The 24154-nt window shown below is 34.7% G+C and overlaps 1 protein-coding gene across 2 annotated transcripts in view; it reads right to left on the bottom strand.

Annotated features, from left to right (window-relative positions):
- Positions 1-24154, bottom strand: part of Lerp (lysosomal enzyme receptor protein) — a 514158-nt gene that overhangs the window by 42136 nt on the left and 447868 nt on the right. For both annotated transcript variants that reach the window (XM_090408956.1, XM_090408955.1), the window contains exons 37-38: positions 18193-18377; positions 10745-10854 (exon numbers count right to left, since the gene is read on the bottom strand). In XM_090408956.1, coding sequence (XP_090265082.1) covers positions 10745-10854; positions 18193-18377 — 295 coding nt within the window. The remainder of the gene's footprint in view (positions 1-10744; positions 10855-18192; positions 18378-24154) is intronic.

The following is a 24154-nucleotide window of genomic DNA, read 5'->3' as shown; positions in this document are numbered from 1 at the left end:
AAAAAGTTTCACTCCTTGATGTAAATTTTTTTTCTATTTTGTTATTATTTCATTTAAGTAGATATTAAAAAGAGTTGCTGAGAGGGAACATCCCTGTCGGACCCCTTCGTTTATCTCTCCCATATATGATAGCTCATGATTTAATGTTATTTGTATTTGATTATTTTCATATATACTTGTGATAGCTTTTAAGATATTATTGGGTATTTGTCATCATCATCAAATTCCTGCCATGTACCCTCAAGGGGTATACAGGATATGATAGTACTACATGAAAAATTTACATCATTACCAACTTCCTATCTACAATTTTCCTCCAAATCAGTCTGTTACTTGTCAAGACTCCAACATTATCAGATATATTTCTATCGTCTAAGGCACTTTGTATCATCCACCTATATCTTGGTCTTCCTCTGGGTTGTTTTCCTGCCAACCTGGCAGAGAACACTTGTTTTGCTAACCTTTCCTCGCCCATTCTATTTAAGTGAGCTTACCATTTGAGATTAGCCCTGCTAACGCATTCCTGGATGCCAACAATGTCAAGTTCCTTCCTAATATCCTCGTTTTTAAGATGATATTGCCATTGATGCCATCTGTTCACACTTCTAATCTTTCTCAGGACTCTCATATCTGCGATCTCTAGTCTTTGGTCAAGTGTTTTACTTCTGACCCAGCTCTCAGATCCATAAGTTAAAACTGGTTTGAAAACTGTCTTGTATACAGCTAATTTAGTGTTCTGACTAATTTCTCTCTTATTCCATATGAATTTATTCAATTGACTGCCTACCATACCAGCTTTGTTGATTCTGTTGTCTATTTCCATATTTAATTTACCATCTTCAGTAAAAATCATGCCTATGTAGTTGAAAAGTTTTACTTGTTCCACAGGTTCTCCAATCACAACACAGTTGACATTTTCAATGATTCTGCCTACTTTCATTGTCTTTGTCTTTTTATTGCTGACCTTCGTACCATATCTATTACAACAGTTATTCAATTTAGTCAGAGAATCTTGCAGACTTATAATAGATTTATTTAGAAGTATAACATCATCTGCATAAAGCAAAGAGCTGACATTAACATCTCCAATTCTGATATCATGTTTAATACCACTTTCCTTCATAATGTGATCCATATAGATAATGAATAACAGAGGAGATAATGTACATCCTTGTCTCACACCAGATTTAACATTAAACCATCTTCCTGTACTTCCCTCTATTCTAACTGCTGACTTACAACTCAAATAAAGACTAAGTATTGCTTGATATAATGTCCCATCGACACCATATAACTGTAGCATATTGAATAGCTTCTCTCTTGGCACCTTGTCATTTGCCTTTTCCAAATCGACAAAACCTAAATATAGATCTTTCTTATATTCCCATGCTTTCTCAACTATTTGTTGTAAAGTGAAGAACTGATCCTGACAGTCTCTATTTGGCCTGAATCCAGCTTGTTCTTCACCAAGCTTTTCTTCCACAATTCTTCTCAACCATTTCTCAAGTATACATGCATAGATCTTGCAAGGAACACTCAGTAGAGAAATACCTCTGTAATTCTCACATTCAGTTTTATTTCCCTTTTTATATATAGGTAATATTCGAGCTCTACTCCAATCATCGGAAATTCGTCCCTCTGTCCAGGCTTTCTGAACAATGCAGTGTAGCCACTGTAAGACTTTTATACCACCATACTTCAGCATTTCTGGTCAAATATCATCTACTCCTGCTGCCATTCCACATTTCAAACCTTTGATGGCTTTTTCTACTTCAAGTATGGATATGTATTCCTGATTGCATGCACGGTCAGTATTTTTTTACCAGTGCTATCATCACTGCTTGTTTCTTTTAGCAGTTTTTCAAAGTAATTACTCCATACTTCAAGGATATCTTTTTTCTCCTGTTTTCATGTCACCTTTATCATGTCTAACTTCTTTTACAGCACTCTTTCCTCCATTTCTAAGCTTCTTCAACAACCTCCAGAATATCTTACCACCTTCTTGATATTTATTTTCTATGTTCTTGCCAAAGTCCTCCCATGACTTTTGTTTAGCTAGTTTTACACAGAGTTTTGCTTTCTTACATTTGTCTCTGTATTCTCTAAGAGCAAAAGCTGACTTATTTGTCAGGAACTTTTGATAAGCTTTCTTCTTTTCCTTCATTGCCTCTTTAAAATTCCTGTGTCCACCACAGAGTTCTGATTTTTCTATCCTTGCAGACAACCTCATCACATGCCTCTCTGGCTGAATCAATCAGGGTTTTCTTCAAGGCTTGCCTCTGAATCTCCAAGGTTTGGTTCCAGTTCTCAAACTCTTTCATTTTTTCTTCAATAATCTTTGTGTATTTTAGTCTACAGTTCACATCTGAGAGCTGCTCACCTTTTATTCGCTTTGAAACATTCTAACATGTTATTCTTTTCAATATGAAATTCAATTTAATTCTGCTCAAGACTAAATAGTGATCACTTCCGATTTTAAATCCTCTGTACACTCTGGTGTCCTGCACCAGGGAGAAAACATCACTATCAACAATAACATAGTCAATGAGACTTTTCTTATTCCTTGCCTCTTCTCTCTATGTGAATTTGTGCACATTTTTATGTTGGAACATGGTGTTAGTAATAACCAGTCCATGTCTTGAGCAGAAATCCAACATATATTTGCCATTATTATTAGCTTTGCTCTTTTCTCCAAATTTTCCCAAAATATTTTTGTATGCCTCACAATCATTTCCTACTCTGCTATTTAGATCCCCAACAATGACCAACTTTTTCTTTTTCATTGTGTCAGGTGCTTTTTCTAAAGCCTCAAAAAATTCCTCCACTTCTGCCTAAGTAGAACCTTCTGTGGGACCACAGGCACAAATAAGTCTCATTGTCCAATTCCCCTTTTGATATTTGCCCACATCACTCTACTTGAGAACTGCCTGCCATTCAAGAAGATTAGCCTCGCATTTTGTGTTGAATACTATGGCTACTCCTTCTTTTCCTTGATTGTCATTTCCTGAATATAACATTTTGTATTTATTGGCTCAGAAAGTTCTCACCAGTTTTTGTCTTTTTTGTTTCAGTCACCCCTATTATGTCGATCTGGTACTTATCTAATTCCTCAGCTAGCTCCATTTCTTTGCCATTCAGGCTTCTTACATTGATAGTACTGATCTTAAACTCTGGTGATGTTGAGTTGGGGTTTGTTTTCAGATTTGTTCCAGTAGCTGACTTTTCGCTGTTCGCCCTGGTTCCCTGGCGAAAACAACGGGGGCCTTGTTTAACCGGGCGACGCCCCAGCTGGCATGAAATTTTGTCATGTTGTACCATCATTTTCTATTTTGGTTTAACCAGTAAGAATACAGTTTGGTCGGCTAAATCTCAAATTGCCAGCCCATCCTCGTTCGTTTAGTATCCAGGTAGACACCCAACAGGGTGCACCACGAGATTGTGAGGATTGGACAGAAGCCCTGGTCGGTTTTCCGCATTTCTTTAAAGGCTATGTGGAGGTCTCCTCTCAGTTATATAGCTTTGACCTTTAAGCACCCCTTGGAAACATATGATATGGTTAATATGTTAAATAATATGTTTCTTTTAACTTTGTCAAATGCTTTTTCAAAGTCAATAAATGCAATATGTTTTTAAATTGTATTCTCTTATTTTCTCTAGTATTAATTTTAGGCAAAAGGCCAGGTCTATACATTATCGTCCTTTTCTAAATCCATTCTGTACTTCTAAAATAAAGTTTTCGGAATATTTCATTAGTTTGCTATTTAAGATTCTGCTATATATTTTGTAACATGAATTTAGTATACTGATACCTCTATAGTTTTTAGGGTCATCTCTATTACCTTTTTTTAAAGGTAGGAATCACAATTGCTTTTTTCCATTCTATTGGGGGGGAATAGCAGTTGAATAAATTTTATTTAAAAATAATAGGAGTCTTCCTTTGAATCTTGTTCCTGCGTATTTATATAGTTCTGAACCTAGCTTATCTTCTCCAGGTGATTTTCCGTTTCTTGTTTCTTTCAGGCTGATTTCTAATTCTTCTCTAGTTATTTCCATTTCATTTATTGTTTGCCAGTTGTCGTTTTTAAAATATTTAACTTACCAAATTAACTATGGTAATATTTCAATATAACATAGAAGGAAAATATTCTCCATTGCCAGAACTCAAGAAAATATTATCACTAAATGTCAGAAACAGCTCTGGTGACTAGGCCACATGTTTAGATCAGATAGTTTATCTAAAACAGCACTGAATTCTGGTAAAAACAACTAGGGCGACCTAGAATCACCTGGATAGATAATATCAGAATGAGGATTCTTTGTTCTCTACCTTGTTAAGGAGATCCAATGACAAAAACACCTGGTTAGGTCTGTAACCTTTATAGTGCCCCAACGGCCTGCAGAGACTATGGGTGAAAAAGAAGAATATTTCAATGATGATTATGCACTATTCAAATAACCAAACCTTCAGACAAGTTCTCAAAATGGCTAAGCATGTCATGTGATTACTGGTTGATGGATTTTGTTAACTGAGAAAGGAGTTTCCATAATCCCCCCCCAGTGAAACATAGGACGAATCATGTTGCATAATTGACTGTTATCGAATCTCAAGGATGGTGTGGTCTCATAAGACATCCAGCAGGGAGTAACTTGAACTTTTACTATGGCATGGATATCTGTGAGAAGTCCTTAGGTAAAAGATGATTTTCATCACGAGCAGTGAGACTAACTACTTATAGGTGACTTGAAGTGTCGAGCAGTGACTAGAGCAGGACTCTCAAGATACACAGCAGTATGGAAACTAAACCCAAAGGGTGTTCTCAATATTTTTGTCAGTTGGGGTTGCCATAACAAGCTTCGGACTCTTTCCCAATCAGTAAAAGGGATTTACTGCAGAACTAATCATTTTATCAGGCAAACTCACTAACCAGTTGGTGCTATCTAGGCCATCAAGCACTGATTTTCCTTAATGACTAAGTTACGTCTTGCTCAGCATGGATCAAATCAATGCATGCATACTAAAAAAAATCCCTTTCTGGATGTTGACTATATTGCATAGCAAGCACAGCTGCAAGATGATATGTGAAAATGAAAAAGTTTGATAACAAGAAACAGAAAAAAAAAAAAAAGCAGTAAAAATCATCATCAGTGGGAAGTTGCTATCTATGCACAATAAGTTCCTCTAATAGGTTATGGAAAAACAGATTGCTTTTCATTTAAAATGTTTAATATGTGATTAGATATAGATATTATGTTCAGTCACAAATTATTTTTTCAATAATTATTACTTATAGTTCTTTTTCACCTGTGGGCTGCTAATCCAGTAAGTCCTAAATCTGCCTAACTTTAGAACAATGTCCTCCCATTTGGAGTGGGGGCATCACAAATGTCCATAAAAATGTTTGATGCTATCTAGAACCCCCCCCCCCCCTCTGTCACACACACATGCACAGGGATTTTAACCACTTTCTTAATAAATGTTTCTGCTTCTGCTTTTTTCCTACAGGAATTTTTCATCAGGGAAACAGTGAAGAACAAACCAGGTTCAGGCCAAACTGAAGTTATCAGGATCAGATTTACACTTTAAGACAAATAGTTGAGAAATCACAAGAATATAACAAGGATCTATATTGAAGTTTTGTAGATCTGGAAAAGGCATATGACAAAGTGCAAGAGAAAAACAATACACACTCTACATTTATTATTATTGCATGGGCACCTCCATGGAGTCCTAAGACTCATCGTGGGAGATTATCAATACAATATCTATCATACCTTCCCCTTGAAACCATTAACAGACAAAGCACTCCCAACTGACTCAGCCAACTCATTCCATTCATTCACCACACTCCAAGCAAAAAATCTAGTCCTTACACCCTTGCTAACCACCCTCTTATCCAATTTCCAGGTATGACCTCTTGTTCTTCCCCCTCTAGGCAAGTGCTGAGACATTTTCCCTTGCATCAATCCTATAATGTTTCTATCATATCCCCCACTTTTCACCTGTCAACCGACTTTTGCAACCCACAAATCCTCAGTCTATCCTCATAGGAAGTATTCCACAGACTGGAATACACTCTCCACCACTTCCTCATCCCAAGAAACCCAGGTCACTGGACCTGAGCATAGTAATCCAGATGTGGTCATATCAAGGCTTTATAAAAAGAGGAATGATAACAACCTCACTTCTGCTTGTTAGCATGTTCTTCAATAACCAAGTAATCCTGTGAGCTTCCCTGGCTACTTAAAGCAATATGCCCTCTAAATTTGAGTTGTAAGTGAGCAGTTAGAATTGAAAGAAGTACAGGAAGATGATTTGATATCAAATCAGGTGTGAGACAGGGGTGCTTGTTATCTCCACTGTATTCATCATCTCTATGGATCACATTATGAAGGAAAGTGGCATTAAACCTGATATCAAAACTGAATATGTTAAATGCAGTTTTTAAAGATGACATTATACTTCTAAATAAATCCAGTACAAGTCTGCAGGATTTCTAACTAAATAAACTGAATAGTGCTGTAGTAAATATGGTATGAAATTCAGCAAAAAAAAAAGACAGACTATGAAAAATAAGCAATAATATTGACGGGTAAACATCAACTGCATCCTGAATGGTGAACCTACAGAACATTTAAAATATTTTGGCTATTAGGCACAATTTTTAGTGAAGGTGGCAAATTTAATATGTAAATAAAAATGGAATTAGCAAAGATGGTATGATAGGAAGTAAACTGTGTAAATTTATATGGAATAGGAGAGAAATTAGTTAAAACACCAAACTAGTTTTATAAGACAGTGCTTGAACCAATTTTAACTTATGTTTTTATGTGGTTTCCATCCACAAAAGGTTCTTAATAAACCTATAGTAGATTTGTATCATGGGTTTACTTAGGATTTTTTCCTCTTTTTTTGTAATTTTTTATTTCTTTTTACAAAATCCAGAAACCATGTTCTAGAGACCAATCATGGAACTTTTCCAAGCTACTTCACATCTCCAATAAGCAGTGATGAAATTCACTTCCCACATAAAGACCTTCTGGTTGGAAAGCAGGCATGCTAACAACTCAACCAACCAGCCTGGCAACAGAATGGTTGATATGTTATTATAAAATAAAAACATATTTCAGAAATGTCAAATATATGATGCACCCAATTAAGAGCAGCCAATTTATGCACTTATGCAAGTGTTAATATTTTTAGCATTTAGAGATCTTCCACATGAGTAAGCATGACGTCAATCCAGGAATGGGAGAGAACCTGTTAACTTCCAACTCTGAAGTAAACTTACTTGTGTGTCAGAGGATTTCTATTTACAGAAAATCCATGCATACTGATAGATATCTTCATGTGCAACCTCATCATCTGTCCAAAAGTTTGGCACCATTTCTACATTAGGTAAACATGCCCACTAATTCCTGAGTGAAAAAATAGGGAATCACCAAAGAACTAAAGTTTCTTCTTACATCCTTTCAGAAGAATAGTTATCATAAACAGACTGTTAATAAGCTGCTGTTTAATCCAATTGCTCACCGTATTGAAGATGATAATGGTGTAGAAGGTTTGTATCTCTTCTGTATACAGTAGCGAACAAAATTAATCCAAACACCCACATTTTAAAGAAAAAAAAATTTAATTTCACAAGAAAATAAGTACAAAAATTAAACTGCAACCTGACCAAATAATTTATAAGCGCTCCTCTGTTTCTAACGAGTTCACTAATTCACTTAGGCATGGACTATACCAACGCAGAACACATTTTTCTTATTTCTGCATCTCGAAACCATACTTTTATAATGGATTGTATTAAGTTATCCTTTGTATTGCAATTTAATTTTCCCGAGTCTCTTTTTCACTGTGGCCCAAAAGTTTTCTATTGGGTTAATGTCAAGAGTTACCTGGCCACTGAAGCAACTAGATGTTGTGATTTTTGAGGAACTCTTTCACTTTTTTTTGAAGTGTGGCATGGAGCAAAACCCTGTTGGAAGATGAGTTCTTTGTCGTTCTGTATATGTGGGAGCACTCTTTTCACCAGTATTTTTATGTTTTGGTCACTTTTCATCATGCTGTCAACAGGCACAAGTGATCCTGGGCTGTCATATGTAAAACAACCCCAGAACATCTTTTTAGCTGGGTGTTTAGGAGCATGTTGAAGGTGGGTGGGAGAAGTTTTCTAAGCTGCTGATTTGCAATCATAGGGTACTTGCTCTGCTTGGACAAAAAACTCACATTTGAGAATATGACCTTCTTCTACTTCTCAACAGTTCCAATTTTTGTACTTTTGCCCACTGGAACCTCTTTTTTCTGCATAGTCGTCAACAGTTGTCTCTTTTTTGTCTGTGTGCAGTCCTCCCTGCTTCTAAAAATCTTCGACGGACTGTATGTCACAAACATTAATCCCACTAGCTGTGAAGTCTCCATTTAAGTCTACAGCAGACCATCTTGGATTCATTTTGCTTGTCCTAACTAGTAAATGATCTCGAGTAAATGTAATTTTCCTTTTTCATCCTTTCTGTCAGGGGAAAATGTACCTGTCTCCCTAAACCTCTTTGAAATCACATTAACAGAACTCAGACCAACACCACATTCATCGGCAATTTGTTTTTGAACCATGGATGTGTGCTGAGAAAGAGTACATATTTCTGAATGCTTTACTGCAGATATATCAATTTTATAGCTAATAAAATGAATAAAACACCATGAATATCAACTTGTTTACATTATTAAAAATGCACAACACTATTAATAAACATCATAGAGACAGTTAAAACATACAGCACTCAACCAAAATAGTGAACTAAAACTAAAACCAAAAACTTCACAAAAATTCGGCTTACGTTCAGATTAATTTGTTCGCTAAACTTAAACATGATAGCTTAAAATATCCAGGAGATTACCATCTTTGGTGTAACTGCAATGTACTCTATTCTGGTCAGACAAAAAAAAATCTATTGAATTACACATAAGGAAGCATGTTAGAGACATCATGTATGGCAGAACTAATTCTTGTTGAAAGGCTTATACACTGGTTAAACATGATAACTAATAATTAAGGACTTGACAGTGTACACTAGAAATATAAATTAAAAATAACTTTAATAAATACTTTCCGATATTTCGACAACATCACGTTGCCATCTTCTTGGGAACTTAAAATAAAGAACAAGTGCACACAAGTGCTACATAACAGTAAATGAGAAACGAAGTGAGGAAGCTACCTAAAGCTACCGAGGAAGCTTTAGGAAAACGGTAGCTTCCTCGCTTCATTTCTCATTTGCTGTTATGTAACACTTGTTCTTTATTTTAAGTTCCCAAGAAGATGGCAACATGACATTGCCGAAATATCAGAAAGTATTTATTAAAGTTATTTTTAATTTATATTTCTAGTGTATGCTGTCAATTCCTTAATTATTAGTTATCATGGCAGAACTAGAGCCACCACTTTATCTAATCACGTACTTAGTTCTGCTAACCCTGATGACGAAGATTCCATCACTCATCCAATGATCTCAAACAAATCAGAAAACATTTTTAGATGCTATAATGAGCTTGAGAGAAGAATTACTGAACAGACAGAAATTCTCCTCAATCTGGTCGACCTTAATATTAACCTAAGTTATAACCTCTCTAATTGTTGCTCCTCGGCTATCCAACTTGATATATAAAACTTGATATATAAACCATTGCATATAATGCAATATAATGATATATAAACCATTGCAAGCTATGTGCAATGGTTTGCAACCATTGCACATAGCTTGCTTACATTTTGCACTGTATTGATGAAGGATATCAGCTTAACTTACTTGCCAAGAACTATCAAACTTTTTAAATACCAAATTTCATTAAATTCTATCAAGTCAAGGATTAACTGTCAATAATCATTTTAAATCATTTTGCCAGTAAAATGGTTTAATTATAAAAAAAAAAAGAAGAAGAAGAAGATTATCATTATTTCACTGTTTAAGTGAAAATATAAAAATAGAATTATAAGTGGAGGGAAGGAATAAGTTTCCTCAATCAGTCTAAAAACTTAAGTCTGGCTGAAGATATGACTGTACTTGCACCTACATAGCAAATAAACACAGGCTCTTAAAATATTTATATGCAATACAATATGAAACTGGCTAGTACAATTTTCAAGTGTTGCTCTTTCATTGTTTTCAAGATAATGCCAAAGAATGTGACAAATGCTATAGTGCATTTACTAAATTAACTTTTATTTAGTATATTTACTCTTTTGTTTTGCATAATTTTGCATTACAATGTCTAATTGAAAAATTTTAAGAGAAATCCTAAATACCAATCATCAAATTCCATCCAGCCAGTAACGATTCATTCTGTAAAATTTCATAATTAAAACGATATAAATGAAAACAAACTGAGCCATGTTGCCATATTCCTATATATATCTTGCATCCCAAATTTTATTACAACACATTTTCCTTTGTTTTTCTGTCAGACTAAAATGAAAATTGAGATGGCATGCAATTTTAAGGATTCATAATATCAAATTTCACTACACTCAACCTGGTGCAGATTCCACAAATAACATGGGTATAAATTAGCTGGAAAAATGAATCTAATACATGATTTATGCATTTTGTGAACTGCACTACTATTGTGGCAATGCAACTGAGTGTATAGCAATATAAATAAAATTCATTATCATAAAGCAGCAGCCCTCATATTCATAAATCATATTACAGTAACAGGAATACATAATATAACTTTTAAAGTACTTACTATTCCTGCAGCTGTTGAACACTGCAAATTAATGATTGTAGTAACATTTTTGTTAGTATTCTTGCCACAGATTCTTCCCAGAGATATCAGTATCATCTGTAATTCTGTACCTGAAAATTCATAAACTATAAAATTAAGTAAACAAATTTCCAGTTTGAGATTATAATCTTGTTATTAATTGAATGGATTACTTCTCATTATTAAAAAATCTACTATAACTCAGTTGATTATTCACTATATACAAGAAAATGAGATGATGGAATCACTTAAAACAGAATAATATCCCATAAGCTAAGCTGGCCAGGATTTGTTAACATAAGCAACACCGTCCATGAGTCAATTATCAAATAAAGCAATTGTTCCAGTGTTATTACTATGAATCTTGGTTAAAGAGGACTAAATGGAACAACTGTAGAAAGAAATTTTGCTTGGTTATCAAGTAAAAAATATACAAGAAATTATATTCTTGTTTTAATCCTTTACTCAGATATAAGCAAACAAAGTTTACATAGAAATATCTTCACAACTAGGTTACTTGTATATGAGGCTGCTGACTTCACATCAAATGCCTCAGTCCACAATGAAAAGCATGTCTGAAAGGAAGTGACCTTGGCACTGATGTGAATTCAACAACCTCTATCCAGTACAAGTTTGCAAGATTCCCTAAGTAAACCGAATAACTGCTGTAATAAACTTCATATAAAGATCAGCAATCAAAATACAAAGACCATGAAAATAGGCAAGAACGTTAAAAACGTCAGCTGCATCCCAAGAAAATTGTAGAACAAGTTAAACATTTCAGCTATTTAAGAATAATTTTTAATGAAGGCAGCAAATTAAATATTGGGAGACAAAATTAGCAATGCTAGTATGGTAGAAAGTGAAATGAATAATTTAGATGAAATAAGAGGGAAATTAGTCAAAACCACTGAACCAGCTGCATACAAGACAGTGTTCATTCAAACCAATTTTAATTTATGGGTCTGAGAACTGGGTTAGAAATAAAACACTTGATTAAAGACTGGAGCTCAGATTATGAAAATTTTAAGAAAGATTATGAGAATATACAGATGGCATCAACAGCACAAGCATATTAAAAATAAGGACATTAGGAAGGAGCTAAGCAAGAGGAGCTAATCTCTTGCTTAATATTAAGTCCTGAGAGATAACAGATTAATCTGTGGGGGGGGGGAGATGTTAAAAGGAAGTTGGAAATAATATAAACATTGTATGCAGCACTATCATAATATGCTCTACACCTTCTGAAATACAGATTTTTGTTATGTTCTCATGCTTTCTCAACTATTTGTCATAAAGTAAAAATCCAATCTCTGTTTAGCCTGAACCAGCTTACGCTTTCCCAAGTTCTTCTTTCACAACTTAACTCTCCTTAGCAAAGCAAATTATACTTGCCAAAAAAATAATATTCACAACTAGACCACTTGCATATATAAGGGTGGTCTAAAAAGTACTTGGCCTAATAATGAAAAAAGAATTTATAATTACAAAATTATTTTTATTTTTCAACATAATCTCCCTTAACACTAATACATTTATTCCAGCAATGCTCCAGCACCATTATCCCACCCCTGTATGGTTCTCAGTAAGATCTGCAAAATACCCCTCTACAGCTGCAATCACCTCTTGATTCGAAGAAAAACGCTGACCAGTGAGGAAGAGTTTTAGTTTTGGGAAGATATAGAAGTTAGAGGGAGCCAAATCTGGGAAATAGGGTGCACATTCCAACAATTCATAGTTCAGATCCTTTAATTTTTCCCATTGCCAAAACACTTTTGTGGGTAGATGCATTGTCCTGATGAAAGATGATTTTTTTCTCACGAATTTTTTTGTCTAGTCTGGTTAAAAGATCGGGATTTTGGGATATAGCATCACAAACCACTGATGCCACTGACCTTTCCTGACGGAACCGACTTTGTCTTCTTCTTTGGCACCGAACAACTGGCTTCTGTCCACTGTTTTTACTGCTGTTTGGATTTTGGTGTGCAATGGTGAATCCAAGTCTCGTCCATAGTAATAAATCGATGCACAAAATCAGTTTTATTCTTGTTAAAATGCTCCAAGCACTGTTCAGAGATTTTCATGCGAGTGCATTTTTGATCTGCTGTGAGCAAGCACAATAGCCATCTTGTGCAAAGCTTCATGCAAAAGATATCCTACACGTTCTTTTGAAATACCTATAGTCTCAGCAATTTCACAGACGTTGACCCACTGGACATCCAATACCATATCGTGCACTTGATCAATGATTTCTGGTGTTGTTACAACTTTTTTGACGCCCTTCACATGAATCATCTTCAAGGCTGTCGGTCACGTTTAAACTCGGCAGGCCATTTCTTAATTGTCAAAAACAAAGGAGAAGAGTGCCCATAAACTTTTATGAACGTCGAATGAATTTCTTTTGCTGTTAAACCTTTAAAAGAAGGTTTAAAACCTTTGTAAAAACAAAGAATTTGATAATCACTCGATACTCAATTTTTTCCATTTCAAGAGATACAGACAACACTTTTGCTTCAGACAGCTGTATAAAACAAACTACTTGATAGAATGATTTGCAATTTCACATGGACGTGAAATTGCAAATGAAAAAAAAAAAAACTTAGAAAAAAAAACCTTGCCGATAGTGTCGCCATCTATGGTCGAAGCCGAGAACTTTTCAGAACCACCCTCGTAGAAGCTGACTTCACGTCAATTGTCTTAGTATTCCATAATGCAAAGCACACTTCCTTTTGGATATTCTGCTATGCATTAAGGTGGAAAGGGGAAGATTCACTACACAGACCAGTTTCTCTTTATTTAGGTTTCATCAGTGTGAGCCAGATGAAGATACCAAGGTTGAATTAATGCAGAAGAAATACATTTCTCGGTTTACAAGTACTAAAAATGTCTATCACCTTATTATTAAAATACCTTAGATCAGAGATACATGTTAGAAGTTTACTAAGTAAATTGCAGTTGCAAAGAAATTATATTCTTGTTTATTCCTTTAGTCAAATGTAAGCAAAATTTGCCCATGAAGTACCTTCACATCTAGGCTACTTGTATGGTGACTTCATATCAGTTGATATCTTTTTGGGTCTGGTTCCTACTGATGAGATCTCAATAAAGGTTGAAACTAGTCTGGGTAGTGACTTCCTACACCCACCAATGCATAGCATAATAGCACAGGTAACTGAAATGAAAAGCAATCAGAAGATCAGAGAAGAATTACAGTACAATATTCCAATAATAATAATAATAGTATGAACAAGTTGTACAGGATGACTACTGAAAGATTTCCTCAAATTCTCCAAAATGAAAGAAGGAAAAACACTACCAGTAATGCCAAGAATAAAAATATACAGAATATAAGTGGACGGAACTCTTACAGGAATTTAAATAACATGGCTAGAAATAGATAAGAATGAAAAGATGTTGTTCATCATCATCATCAAATTCCTGTCATGTACCCTCAAAGGGTGTACAGGATATGATAGTACTACATGAAAAAATTACATCATTACTAACTTCCTATCTACAATCCTATCTCCAAATCAGTCTGTTACTTGTCAAGACTCCAACATTATCAGATCTTATATTTCTATCGTCTAAGGCACTTTGTACCGTATCAATCCACCTATATCTCGGTCTTCCTCTGGGTCGTTTTTCTGCTAACCTGGCAGAGAACATTGTTTTGCTAATCTTTTCTCTCCCATTCTATTTAAATGACCATACCACCTGAGATTAGCTCTGCTAACGCATTCCTAGATGCTGACAATGTCAGGTTCTTTCCTAATATCCTCGTTTTTAATATGATATCGCCATTGATGCCATTTTTCTCAGGACTAATCTTTCTCAGGACTCTCATATCTGCAGTCTCCAGTCTTTGGTCAAGTGTTTTACTTCTGACCCAGCTCTCAGATCCATAAGTTAAAACTGGTTTGAACACTGTCTTGTATACAGCTAATTTAGTGTTCCGACTAATTGATCTCTTATTCCATATGAATTTATTCAATTGACTTCCCACCATACCAGCTTTGCTGATTCTGTTTTCTATTTCTATATTTAATTTACCATCTTCAATAAAAATCGTGCCTAAGTAGCTGAAATGCTTTACTTGTTCCACAGGTTCTCCATTCACAACACAGTTGACCTTTTCAATGATTCTGCCTATTTTCATTGTCTTTGTCTTTTTATTGCTGACCTTCATACCATATCTATTACAACAGCTATTCAATTTAGTCAGAGAATCTTGCAGACTTATAGCGGATTTATTTAGAAGTATAACATCATCCGCATAAAGCAAAGAGCTGACATTAACATCTCCAATTTTGATATCAGGTTTAATACCACATTCCTTCATAATGTGATCCATATAGATAATGAATAACAGAGGGGATAATGTACATCCTTGTCTCACACCAGATTTAACATTAAACCATCTTCCTGTACTTCCTTCAATTCTAACTGCTGACTTACAACTCAAATAAAGACTAAGTATTGCTTGATATAATGCCCCATTGACACCATATAACTGCGATGTTGTTCATGATAGCTTCAACCTGCCTTGAACAACAGCTTTCAAGTCAAGAGTGCTTATACTCTTGATGTGCTTGGCAGATAAGTCAGTAAGAATCCTGAGAGAATCATCATCCTTCTGCTCATCTACCAAGAACTTTCATTTCCTGACTACTTTAACTTCTTCAGTCCACCATGACTTTCTGATTTTTCTATCTTTGCAGGTTCCATCAAAGGCTTGGTTCTCATTTTCAAATGCTTTCCCTTGCATTATATTTGTGTAGTCTGAGCTACAGTTCCCCTCTAAAAGCTTGACTTTAATTCTTTTTTACACGAAATTCATTTTTATCCTACCCAAAACTAAATGCTAATCATTTCCTATTTCAAATCCCATTTACACTCATACTCTGAACAAGGGTGAAGATATCACTATCATCAATCACAGTTAATAAGATTTATTTCTTGTGTTTCTTCTTAATACAAATATATGCACATCTTTGCAATGAAACACAGTAACAGTAATAACTAATTAATGTGCAGAACAGCAATCTAACAGGTACTTGCCATTATTATTAGGTTTACCCTTTCTCCAAATTTTCCTAAATCATTTCTATACCCTCTGTCCAAAAAGAAACCGAACTTTCGATAGAAATAAAACACAGGCCAATTATAATTATTCAAATAATTTATTTCAATCAATATACTCTCCCTCAGCTTCGATACAGTGTTTAGCATGGTCAATTAATTCGTTAAATGAGTTTTTTTATATCGGATTTTGGGATACTGTTGAGGGTCGTGGTTACTGCCGCTTGAACATTTTCAATGGTGTCATACCACTTTCCTTTCATCGGCAAATGAAGTTGGGGAAGAGAAAGAAGTCACAGGATGCTTGAACGTTTTTAATGGTGTCATACTGCTTTCCTTTCATCAGCAAATGAAGTCGGGAGAAGAGAAAGAAGTTACAGGGTGCTAAATCAAGTGAATACAGCGAGTGATCCAACACACAAATTTGGTTTTGGCTCAAAAACTGTCTCACAATGTTTGAACGATGAGATGGTGCATTATTGTGCAAAAGTGACCAGCTGCCTGCATCATGATATTCATGTCGTACACAACGAATTCTCACTATCAACTGCTTCAAAACTTCAAGATAATTGTGGATAATACTTTACTTTTGACTTCTCCAAGTGACTTTTTTTTCAGATGCCCCTCTTCTGGTGGTCTCCACTCAGCACTCTGGTGCTTTGTTTTGGACTCATACTCAAAACACCATGTTTCGTCACAGTAACGATGTTATTGGTGACGATTGTTACTGGTAACAATCGTTTCAAGGAAGTCCAAGTCCTTATGAGCGGTTTTAATGAGGTTTGTTCAATTCAATACGTTTTTTGGTCGTCGGTCAACTTGTGGGGAACAAAGCGCGAATTTAATGTACGAAAGCCCAAACTCTCAGTCAAAATGTTGTGCACAGTTGATTTTGGAATCCCCAATTCATCTTCAATCAATCTCACGAATGATTTAGGGTTTTCTTTGATGAAATCATGCACTTTTTGGATGTTAACTTCGCTTTTTGGACAGCCTGGCTTTTTGTCGTCCTCAAGCATCTCATGACCACTTTGAAATCGCTTAAACTGTACTCATAAACTTGAGTATGGGATAAGCATTCATCACCATATGCTTTTTGAAGCATTTGATGTGTTTCAGTAAAATGTTTACCAAGTTTAACACAAAAGTCAATTGGAGCTCTCTGTTTGAAACTCATTTTCTGACCGTTCGTCAAAACACACTGTCACTCTTGACAATATAATTCGGCTTCTAATTAAACAAATGTCATAAACAGTTGACACAACAATAATGAAGGTTGCTGCTTTCAACAACAAAAAGATACAATAAGTGGCACCACTAGCTTCTTCTATTTTCAAAAAGTTCGGTTTCTTTTTGGACAGAGGGTGTATATGTCTGGCATTCATTTTCTACTCTGCTGTTGAGACATCCAAGAAGAACCAAATTTTCCTTTGTCGGCTACCTTCCTCAATGACTGTGCCTATCTTCAATTCTGCTAATGGCGAGTTTCTTTCAATAGCTGACCTTTCACTATTCACCTTGGTTCCCTGACAAAAATAGATATTATGGTACAATGTGATGAAATGATGATATATTTCATCAAACTGTATCATCAGGTCTGTTGTGGTTTTTGGGAAATACAGAATACAATTTGGTCAAATAAGTCCCTAATTGCTACTCCATCTTCATTCATTCAGTGTCCAAGTAGATATCTAATTGTTGGTGCATTATGGAAAGGTGATTGGAAACTAGGTCAAAAGCCATGGTTGGCTCTCTGCATTTGTTAGGCTGTGTGAAGGTCTCCTTCCAGTTATCTAATGATTACTTTGACTGTTATCTCTGTATATTTTATTAACAATAAATTTTATTGTTTATTACTCTATATATAGAAAAAAGTAATAAATTAAATCAAAAAAGCTTTGATTTATTCATTGTGTTGGCTCTCTAGTCTTTAACTGAGGCTAAAGGAGCTATGCCTACTACCTTTGGGGAATAAAAGACAGAGAATTTATTATTTAATTTTTTTATCATTATTATTGTATATTTTATTAACAATAAAATATGAAATCAATGAACCTGTCACTTTTGTTTATTATGCTACAGTCACTGTTTGTAAATCAAATAGCAACTGGAAGTGGTGATTCCACCTTTAATCTTTGTCAACTTGAGTTCCACTGCTGATGTCTCCTCCACAAACTGTGCCTTTATTTCAGTCTTACAACTTTATCTGGCTAAACGTAATCAGATATTAAGGCATCAAAACATGGGAGTTCCATCAATTTCTGACTATTAAAATGCCTTTAAGAATTTCATAATGATGTCACTGTTCATATCTGTGAAATCCTGTGTTTAATTTTCAAATATCTTACCTTTCAAGTAAATTGTTTCCGTGGAGATACTGCCAATATCTCTAGAAAATGGGGGATCGGATCTAAACTGACATACTGCAGCATTTTTACAGGCATGACTATTAGTTTCCTTATAAGTACCTTCTCTGAGATTAATGAAGTAATCATACTCTCCGTTGCTTGTGTTACCTTTAGCTTTAAATGTTCTATGGAGAAAAAATAAAAAATAATAAGAATTGAAAGAAAAAATATCATATAAATAATTAAGAACTGAAAGAAGAAAAAACTGGTAACAATGAAACTTGTTTAATTCAAAGCTCAAGAGATCAAATTATCAACTTCAAAGTAAATAAATATTATCAGAACAAATATTTACAAATTTACCATTTATGTTAGTACATGGGTGATAATGGATAGTGTAGGCCAATATTTTTACTGAAAAAATGAAAGAATATTTAAGTAAGAAGATTTTTCATTATTAAGTGTTCTAGGTAAGATGCTATGCAAGTATACATGACAAAAAAACTAAGAAAAATTGTTTAATGGAAAACTGCTAATATAAGCTGAACTTAGGTCAAACAGAGGGTTGCCAAGATCAGCTTTTTATCTTATAATAAACAGTCAAGAAATCATGAGAACATAATACAGATTGCTATTTAAACCTTGTTGATCTTCAAAAACATATCAAATACCAAAGGGGAAAACTATTCACAGCAGTGAATCTGTATCATGTAATTTGAATCTCATAGAGTATACTGAATTTTTTTTTTTTTTTTTGAGGGAGGGGGGATGCAGAATAAAAAGAGAATCTATATTTGAAAGAAAGTTTGTGATTAACTTTCATTACTGATAAAAGCTTTTCTAAATACAGTAAAACCTCGATATAATGGACTAATTCGGGCGAGGGGGTGTCCGCTAAATCCGAAAGTCCATTATATAATAAAGTAGATTTTCCGAATGCATATGTTAAAAAATTGATGTGTTTTTTAGAAACTTTTGTATGACTTATAATTTTTGATTTATCATTAAATTAACTCTTTTCCATTTGTCCATATTTTAAGGTTAGGGTTACAAAGATGTGTTTTACCATTCATGCATATCTAATTTTAAATTTATATTGAATAGGTCTATAAAATGCATACGTACATAAACCATTCACTGCGAGTAAACAAATGCACACTACTGGGCGTGGCTTAGTGCATGTCAGAACATTGGTCAGCATGCATTAAAACTGCCACAGAAAGTCATGCAACGTGACAAAAGAACCTATTTCAGTGCAATTGGTGTGATCACATGCTAATCATTTGCCGAACATGTTTTATGAGTGGTGACTCATTTATGTTGGCTAAATGACTAGTGTTTTTCCAACATATGATGGCATATTCGCCAAAATTTGTTAAAAATAACAGGAAATTAATAACAAAAAATAACCTGTTAATTTAATTATACACAAATATTGGTTAAAAGCATTTTAAAATTAACAAGATTTTAATTTTCACATGACATACGGACTGGAAATTTTGTCCATTAAATTGAGGGTTTACTGTATTATACTATTATTAAGTTACCATTATTACTAGCTTACTATTAACACTTTTCTTCCAAATTATCTTATTTTTCAGGTCTTCAATATGGTTACATGCAACATTTCTGACTTCTAAAGCACTTTTTAATCTCATCAAACAACCTAGATCTTGGTCATCATCTGGATCTTTTTCCTGCCACCCTTGCACAAGATATTTGTTCTGCTAGTCATTCCTGCCCCGTTCTGATTAATACCTTAGATTAGCTCTGTTCACATATTCTTAAATAGCAACAATGTTAATTTGATTCTGCCATTAATGCCATCTGTTCACTCCCTTAATTTTTCTCTGAGCTCTCAAATCTGCAGTGTTCATTATTTTATGATATGCTTTTATTTCTAAGCCAGCTCTCAGAACCATAAGTAAAAACTGGTTTGAACATAATCTTGTATATGACTACTTTAGTGCACTGATTAATTAATTTCTCTCTCTCTCTCTCTCTCTCTCTTATTCCAAATAAATTTATTCAGCATACCAGCTTTGTTTATTTTATCGTTTCTAAATAGCTAAAATGTTATTTTGGTTCTATAGTATTCCCATTCATGATGTGGGTGATGTTTACAATGTTCCTGTTTATTTTCATAGTTCTGGTCTTTTTAATGCTGATTTTTATACCAAATGTATTCAGCAATTCTCAATTTACAAGGGTGTGCTGAAAAGTTGTGATAATCACCAAGAAGGAATTGAGGTAGAACCATGTAACTTACACATTATTCTACATATTCCTCACAAAGTGTTATACACTTGTTACAATGCTGCTGCATCATTTGCAATCTTCTGAGGAAAAAGTCTTTCTCTTGTTGCACAAACCAGCCCTCAGCTGCAGATAATGACTTCATCATCTGTGGTAGATTTTGTTCCTTTCAAGTATTTCTTTAAATCTGGGAATAGCAAATAGTCAGATGGGGCCAGGTCTGTTGAATAGGGTGGATGAAGCAGATATTGAAAGCCGAAGGTGTGCATTATCTGTTGCGTTTCATGAGCAGTGTGAGCAGGTCGGTTGTGCTGCAAAAGCAACAACTTCCGCTCAGTTTCCTGTGCCATTTTTCCCCTTCAGTACCTCCATTAATTCCTTCAGAGCTGTTGAATAAACTGCTGCTGTAACAGTTTCACTGTTTTTGAGGTACTTGATAAGGATTACACCATCCATATCCCAAAAGACAATGGCAAAAACTTCCCCATTGACTTTCAGGTTCAGAACTTCTTTGGTTGTGGAGAGCCTTTGTGTCTCCACTTCACTGACCATTGTTTGGTCTCTGAGTGGGTCATAGTGATGAAGTCATATTTCATCAACAGTCACAATATGAGCCAAAACATTTGCACCTGATCTTTCAAAATGACCTAAAATATCCCTTCCAATGACAGCACATGTTCTCTCTTTTGATCTCAATCAAACATTTGGGGACTCACTTCGCTGAGAGCTTCTGCATGTCCAAATGCTGGTAGATAATGATCCCAAGTTGTTCCCTGGATATCCGAAGAGTCTTTGCAATGTTTTTGGCTGTTACTCATTTATTATCAAGTATCATGGCATGCACTGCATCAATGTTTTCAGGTGTGATCACTGTAGAAGGTCTTCCTGATCTGCGGGGCAACTGTTGTCTCAGGACATCCAGTTTTAAACTTGGCCACCCATCTAGCAACTATTGGATATGCTGGGACACAGTCCCCTAAAGTCTCGCACAAAGTTTGGTGAATCTCAGTTGTTGACTTTTTTGCAACATGAAAAACTTGATGATGGCCTAAACCTTTGTGTCTTCAAATTTCTTCAAAATGTCTGACACATGTTTTCTTATATCCTAAAAGAAAAAGAACAAATTATTACAATTTGATTAAACATGGAGATTAAAGGGCTCTAAGATCTGTTTTTTTTTCTTGTAATCAAATCAATTGCTTTATCATTTATGTTCTAGGTGTTTATCAGAACTTTTCAGCCTCCCTCATAATTAGCAAATCCTGCTGACTTGTAATGGATTTATTTAAGAGTAGCATAATCTGAGATTAACATCTCCAATTTTGATATTAGGATTAATGCCACTGTCCTTCATAAAGTAAGACCCATATAGATGATAAATAACAGTGAAGATAGTATGCACCCTTGTCTCACATATAATTGTACATCATATCATCATCATGTACACCCTTCAGTTCTATTGACTTACAACTCAAATATAGACTATATAGTGTTCAATATTCAATATAATAACACATTTCCACCATATAACTATAGTTTTTTAAACAACCTCTTTCTTGCCACTTATCGTATGTCTTTTCCAGATATACAGAACTCAAATACAGATCCTTGTTATATTCCCATGATTTCTTGACCATTTCTCTTGAAGTAAAAATCTGGTCTTGCTAACCCTATCTAGTGTGAATGATGAACATTAAATGAAGAAATATTTATAAAACAAAACTCAAACAACAGCCATAATGCTTGAATGATGTAAGCAAAATATTTATGCATGCTATTATATTGTAGTTCAGACATTCTAGTGTGAAATGTAAATTAAGCATACTGTTGGGATAATAAGACCTGATCACTTATGTACACAAAATGTGGCCAACAATTTGAAGATGCTGTAGGAAAATTCTAGTATAAAACATGACGAGTATGAAAATTGATGAGGCTAGGGACATGGAAATAATGGTGAACACAGAATTGAAGTTTAGAGGGCATATTGCAAAAGTTGATAAAATGACTAAAGGATTTCTTGGTTGTTGAAAACTACACTAATAAGTAAAGGAAGTTATTATCCCTCTTTATAAGGCTATGATTTGACCACACATTCACTACTGTGTGGTCAAATTTTGTGTGTTCAGGTGACAAAACAGATTTTGTCACCTGAACTTCTGGGGATCAGGAGGTAGGTAGTAGAGAAGATTCAGAGACAAGTGACTAAACTGGTGGCAGGTCTGTGGAATTCTCCCTCTGAGGACAGGATGAAGGTTTGTGTCAACTAATTACAGCATTTAGTTGATAAGTGGAAAAAAGAGGAGGGGAGACATGATAGAAACTTGATTTTAAAGGGGATTTATAAAATTGATACAAAAGAAATTTTTCAATATATGACAAATAGAGAACTAGGGGCATCTGTAGAAGTTGTGTATGAGTGTGGATAGCAGTGGCATGCGGACCAGATTTTTTGCATGGAGAGTAGTGAATAAATGGAATGGATTGCCAGAATTAGTTGAGAGTTCCCTGATAGTGAATGCTATGATATTTTGTGTGTATAATAGTTAGTTTGGGTCTCCCACAATGAGTCTATGGATACTGTATAATAATAATAATAAAGATGATAATCAGTTTATATTGATCAGCTTCATTTTTTCTTTCTATTTTTTTTTTTTTCACAATTTTTATTTTACTCACTTTCAAGTAGAGTAATGTGGGCAAATATGAGAATGGGGAACTAGACAATGAGACTTATTTGTGCCTATGGTCCCACAGAAGGTTCTACTAAGGTAGAAGTGGAGGAATTTTTTGAGGCTTTAGAAAAGGCAACTGACACAATGAAAAATGAAAAGTTGGTACTTGTTGGGGATCTAAATAGCAGAGTAGGAAATGATTGTCAGACATACAAAAATATTTTGGGAAAATTTGGAGAAAAGAGCAAAGCTAATAATAATGGCAAATATCTGTTGGATTTCTGCTCAGGACATGGACTGGTTATTCAAACACCATGTTCCAACATAAAAATGCGCACAAATTCACATGGAGAGAAGAGGCTAGGAATAAGAAAAGTCTCATTGACTATGTTATTGTTGATAGTGATGTTTTCTCCCTGGTGCAGGACACCAGAGTGTACAGAGGATTTGAAATTGGAAGTGATCACTATTTAGTCTTGAGCAGGATAAAATTGAATTTCATATTGAAAAGAATAACATGTAAGAAAATTTTAAAGCGAATAAAAGTTGAGCAGCTCTCAGATGTGAGCTGTAGACTAAAATACACAAAGATTATTGAAGAAAAAACGAAAGAGTTTGAGAACAGGAATCAAATCTTGGATATTCAGTGGCAAACTCTGAAGAAAACATTGATTGATTCTGCCAGAGAGGCATGTGGTGAGGTTGTCTGTAAGGATAAAAAAATCAGAACTCCCTGGTGGACACAGGAAGTTAAAGAGGCAGTGAAGGAAGAGAAGAAAGCATACCAAAAGTTCCTGTCAAATAAGTCAGCTTGTGCTCTTAGAGAATATAGAGACAAATGCAAGAATGCTAAACACTATGTAAAACTAGCTAAACAAAAGTCATGGGAGGACTTTGGCAAGAATATAGAAAATAAATATCAAGAAGGTGGCAAAATATTCTGGAGGTTGTTGAAGAAGCTTAAGAATGGAGGAAAGAGTGCTATAAAAGGAATTAGAGATGATAAAGGGGACATGAAAACAGGAGAAAAA

This window comes from Typopeltis vanoorti, chromosome 19 (assembly GCF_054136105.1).
Source record: "Typopeltis vanoorti isolate ZY-2024b chromosome 19, IOZ_Tvanoo_1.0, whole genome shotgun sequence".
NCBI lineage: Eukaryota > Metazoa > Arthropoda > Arachnida > Uropygi > Thelyphonidae > Typopeltis > Typopeltis vanoorti.
The sequence above is the reverse complement of the archived record's forward strand: the minus strand, read 5'-3'. Positions and strand labels throughout refer to the sequence as shown.